The 5,486-nt window shown below is 40.8% G+C and overlaps 1 protein-coding gene across 1 annotated transcript in view; it reads left to right on the plus strand.

Moving 5' to 3' along the window:
* Taf15 (TAF15 RNA polymerase II, TATA box binding protein (TBP)-associated factor, 68kDa) overlaps positions 1–3,887 on the plus strand; it is a 52,189-nt gene extending 48,302 nt beyond the window's left edge. Inside the window, exons 12-15 of the mRNA XM_013013069.1 lie at positions 913–994; positions 1,104–1,192; positions 1,302–1,800; positions 3,553–3,887. Of these exons, the coding sequence (XP_012868523.1) occupies positions 913–994; positions 1,104–1,192; positions 1,302–1,800; positions 3,553–3,592 (710 nt within the window). The 3' untranslated portion in view covers positions 3,593–3,887. The remainder of the gene's footprint in view (positions 1–912; positions 995–1,103; positions 1,193–1,301; positions 1,801–3,552) is intronic.
* Positions 3,888–5,486: the final 1,599 nt, after the last annotated feature.

Raw genomic sequence — 5,486 nt, forward strand, 5'->3', positions numbered from 1 at the left:
TTTAGCTCCCTTATCGAAGATTAGATGGCTATAGGTCTGTAGGTTCATTTCTGGGTTTTCAATTCTATTCCATTGGTCCTGAGGTCTGTTCTTATGTCAAGGCTAGCAGTTTACCACTTGAGCCACAGCACTATTTCTGGCTTTTTATCTTTATGTGGTACTAAGGAATCAAACCCAAGGCTTCATGCATGCTAGGCAAGCACTCTATCACTAAGCCACATTCCCAGCCCTTTAATTTTTTAAGTTTTTATTTTTTTGGTCCTGGGGCTTGAACGCTGCGCCTGAGCACTGTCCCTCAGCTCTTCAGCTCAAGGCTAGAGCTCTACCACTTGAGCCACAGCGCCACCTCCAGTTTTCTGGTGGTTTATTAGAGATAAGAGTCTCATGGACTTTCCTGCCTGGGCTGTCTTTGAACCGCGATCCTCAGATCTCATCCTCCTGAGTAGCTAGGATTATGGCCTGAGCCACTGGCTCCCAGCTTAAAATTTTTTTTGTTATAATATTTCATTACATAGGCCAGGCTGGTCTCATGAGCTCACCATCCTCCTGCCTCAGCTGCCTGAGTGCTGAGATTATAAACATAAACCACCATGCTCAGCTTTTATCTGACTAAGTTTAAGCCCACTGATAGAGCATCTTTATTTCTATTAGGTTAATTTCCTCACATTTGTAATCTGTCTTCTTATACCCTTTATCACTGAGATACTCAAAATTTAGTAGGATATTGTAGAAAGAAGAATTCGAAGTCATCCTATAATGGAGTTAATTTTGAGAGGGTCTGGGGCATAGGGGGTGATCATTGTGGAGATAAGTGGTAGTGGTGGCTGTGGTGTAGGTAGAAATGGAAACAGAGTACTTTTATTTCAGCTTTTCCTCCAAAATGTTGTAACGTCTACTGCTTCCTCTCATCAGGCCGTGGGGGATATAGAGGTCGTGGAGGCTTTCAGGGGAGAGGCGGAGACCCCAAAAATGGAGACTGGGTTTGTCCTAATCCGTAAGTATCTCCTTTACTTTGTGGAAGTAGAGTTTGGGATTGGAGTTAGGAGGCTCAAGAAGAGATTCTGGATCTAGTAAAAACTAGGAACATTTTATTTTCTTCTTAGATCATGTGGAAATATGAACTTTGCTCGAAGAAATTCCTGCAATCAGTGCAACGAGCCCAGACCAGAAGATTCTCGTCCCTCAGGAGGAGGTAGGTCAGCCACTTTAATAGCAACAACATGATGCTTGTTTTCTAGCTAGCAATGAACAGGTTTTACATTATTCTGCTTGCTTCATTGATTTGCATTTCTACCTTGCAGATTTCCGGGGGAGAGGCTACGGTGGAGAAAGGGGTTACAGAGGTCGTGGGGGAAGAGGTGGAGAACGAGGTGGCTACGGTGGAGACAGAAGTGGCGGTGGTGGCTATGGTGCAGATAGAAGTGGAGGTGGTTATGGTGGAGACAGAAGTGGGGGTGGCTATGGTGGGGACAGAGGAGGTGGCTATGGTGGAGACCGAGGAGGTGGCTACGGTGGAGACCGAGGAGGAGGCTATGGTGGAGACCGAGGAGGAGGCTATGGTGGAGATCGAGGAGGCTATGGTGGAGATCGAGGGGGTAGCTATGGTGGAGACAGAGGAGGCTACGGAGGAGACAGAGGAGGCTATGGAGGAGACCGAAGTCGGGGGGGCTATGGAGGAGACCGTGGTGGTGGTGGTGGAGGAGGAGGAGGCTATGGAGGAGACCGAGGTAGTGGCTACGGAGGAGACCGAGGTGGCTATGGAGGAGACCGAGGTGGCTATGGAGGCAAAATGGGAGGAAGGTAAGTATATGAATGTGCCTGTGAATCTTTTTACCTTACTGCTCTTAGATTTTATGATTTAAGCTGCTTTTGTCATGTTTTATTTTTTTACATACAACCTTTTGTAACTTTGAATTCCCTATTGGTAGATTTCAGGATGAAGAAAATCCATTTGATTCATTTCTTACCAGTTTCTAAAGTTTGGTTTGGAAACTTGTAAATCTTTTTTTTTTTTGTCGGTCATGGGGCTTGAACTCTGGGCCTGGGCACTGTTCCTCAAGGCTAGCACTCTACCAGTTGAGTCACAGTACCACTTCCGACTTTTTCGGTTTATGTGGTGCTGAGGAATCAAACCCAGTGCATGCGAGGCAATCACTGTACCACTGAGCCACCTTCCCAGCCACTGGCAACTCAGAAATCTTTATACGAGCATTTCTTTTCATAGTTAATGATAATTGGGATTTAGAGAGTTTATACCTGTGATATTTGAGTATTTGTTTATTATTAATCTGAGAAAAGAAGATTTTGAAATCTGTGAACTATCCTATCCTGCAGTTGTTTCTCTGTAGTCTGGTTGTACCTGTTCCAGGTGAAAACCACTGATGGAAGGGGGAGATTATGCATATGAATAATATAAGTTAAAAAATTGTACAAAAAGTGTAAGTTCCAATACTGGCATCCCATACCCCCCAAATCAAAGAACACATGGTAGAATATTACCCAAGGATCCATATGTCAGAGGCTGCATTTGGCAGTGAGAAGTGGTGTATTTGATTAAGGGTATAGAGGTGAGAGACAGACTGGGTTCTACTCCCATCGTTTTTTAGCTATTGAACTTAGGCAAGTAATTCAGCTCTTTGGAGCATCAATAGTTCCATCTGTGTAATGCAGCTAATAACGTATGACTCCTTTGTAGAGTTGTATAAAACTATAACAGTAGCTGGCCCAGAGAAAACATTGTATAATGGTTGGCTATTAGCAGTTATTTAGAGCCTAATTAATGTCTTAAACACTTGTTACTATATGCCAGATACTTTATATATATTTAATACTATACCTATTGACTCCCTGAGGTTAGAGATGCAGCTCCCACTTTAGAATTAAAGACTTTAAGTTTAGTAATATATTGTGGTGAGTCAGACTTCATACATGAAATGAATAATTAGGATTTTCTTAATATTGCTATATTTAGTATATGTTATTCTGTTTGGAGACTGAAATTGGCATAGCTTGATCTGAAATATTACAGGTATTTGGTAGTTCTTAGTGTAGGTGAAAAATTACTAAAGAAAGTTATTGATAGTAAAGCTTCAAGGAACTTGTCTTAAAGTTGATGAGTTAGAATTAATTCATTTATGTATGTCTTTATGTATGCCAGTTCTGGGCTTAAACTTAGGGCCAGGGTGCATGCTGTCCCCGAGCTTTATTAAGGAGCTTTTTTGCTCAAGGCTGGTGCTCTACCACTTGAACCAGTTTCACCCCTGGCATTTTTCTGGTTAATTGGAATCTCATGGACTTTTCTGCCCATGCTGCCTTTAAATGGTGATCTTCAGATCTCAGCCTCCTGGGTAGCTAGGACTATAGGCTTGAGTCACTGGTGTCCAGCTTAGACATTTATTAAATTCCTTCTAGGAATATAAGAATAAACTATGGATGCTGCCAGCCTTACCGAAACTGTCTAGCTGATGGTAGTTACTAGCACCCTAAAGAGAAATGTCTGATGTTCTTTTAGCAGAAAATTACAATTTAGTTTCTTTCATTTTTAATTTCTAGGAATGACTACAGAAATGATCAGCGCAACCGACCATACTGATGACTATTTTGAATTTGTCTCTGACATGATTCATAGTGAAATTGCCAGAGTTTGGCCTGCTGCTTTCCTCATGGCCTCTTCTTGAGTAGTGAAATTAAATGACATTTGGATTCTTATGGGGGGGGGGGGAGGTGGCGTCTGGGACAGTTTTTCTTTTAGGAATGTCTGTTGAAATTTCCCTTTTTAGTTTCCAACCTTTTCCTTCCCAACCTTTGAAGCTAAGTGCGTTGTAAAATATTGCCAAAATGGAAAGTGTTTTGTAATACTGCAATAAAGGCTGCTTGTTTTTTGTGGACTTCAGTGTATCATTCTATCACAGTTTTCAGGTATAGTCTGCTTAAACCTGAAGAATTAGAAAATGAATTCTTTCCTTCCTTTCTTTCCTTCCTTCTTTCTTTCTTTTCCTTTCTTTCTTTCCTTTCTTTCTTTCTTCCTTTCTTTCTTTCTTTTTCTGTTTATGTGGTACTGAGGAATTGAACCCAGGGCTTAGTACATTCTAGGCAAGCATTCTACCACTAAGCCAGCCACTTTCCCAGCCTGTCACCAGGTGATTTTTTAATAGTTAGTTTAGTACTGATTTACAGTTGACGACCATTTAGGGCAATGCTCTAGATGTTGGGCATATGAAATTCTAAGGGGTAAATAGGAAGTAAAATTCTATAAGCCAGGGTTAAAATATAATATACTTGTTATTTGCTTTTCATTGGAGAAATAGCTTACCTTTCCTGTTGGCATGACACTGGATCAGATGCTAGATAGTTCCTGGATACATTGCTGCTCAAATAAACAGCAGTTTGATAAGCATAAGTACAAGGTCTTAGAGCTTTGGCTCAAGTGCTTGGAGGTTCTGGGTTCATTTTTCAACATTTAGGAGGGAAATGAAATAGTCCAAGATGCATTGAAGGTTGATTATAGGACACTTAATCTAGCCATAAGAAGAGGAAGGTTGAATTAATAGAATAGGGAGCAGGTTCTGTACTTTGAGAGTTGTATATATTTCAATGTGACTAAAGGGAAGAATTCAAACATGATATGGAAGAGGGTAAACTGGAGAGATAAAAAGTTCTTGGATTACATTTTTAACTACCTTGAAATGACATCAGATTTTTAAAAAAAATTTTTAAGTTTATTTTAAAGTCACAAATACCTTTTAATCTTCACAATTATAGTCATCTACATTGCTTTTGAACTATATGACCTTTTTTTTTTTTGCTGGTCATGGGGCCTGAACTCTGGGCCTGGATGCTGTCCCTCAGCTCTTCAGCTCAAGGCTAGCACCCTACCACTTGAGCCACAGCACCACTTCTGGCTTTTTTTGCTTATATGGTGCTGAGGAATTGAACCCAGGGCCTCATATATGCAAGACAAGCACTCTACCACTGAGCCACCTTCTCAGCCGTGAACTCTATGACCTTTAACAAACTATTTTTTACAAGTTGCGTGTTATGTATATTTCTTTCCTTTTGTGTAGTATCAGCTGTTCCCTCTTTCTCATTCCCACCTTCCCATCACTGCCCTTCAGTTGCTTAGCTCACTTTCATCAATGTCCAGTGCAGCTGATGGGCCTCTCTATTTATTTCACCCACTTTCCACTGATTCTGTCTTCTGCTTGCATCTCTCAGATGTGCATGTGTATACACCATATATGAGGTAAAGAATACAGAATCATCTAAAAACGATAGGACAAATTAAGAAGATGTCCTTTGTTTCCTTATCTTTGGGGTTCTTTTCACTGTGCTTATTTTATATACAAACAAAGGGGTGCTTGGGTATTGTGATTTGGTGTTTCTCCCCCAAGACTATCCTTTTTTGGTCTCACTGTGTATTGGATAGCTTGAGTCCTGTTTTATATTGTCATATCTCATTGCATTTTAATCTCTGTTATAGAGAAGAT

The sequence above is a fragment of the Dipodomys ordii genome, unplaced genomic scaffold (assembly GCF_000151885.1).
Source record: "Dipodomys ordii isolate 6190 unplaced genomic scaffold, Dord_2.0 Scaffold19, whole genome shotgun sequence".
Classification (NCBI taxonomy): Eukaryota; Metazoa; Chordata; class Mammalia; order Rodentia; family Heteromyidae; genus Dipodomys; species Dipodomys ordii.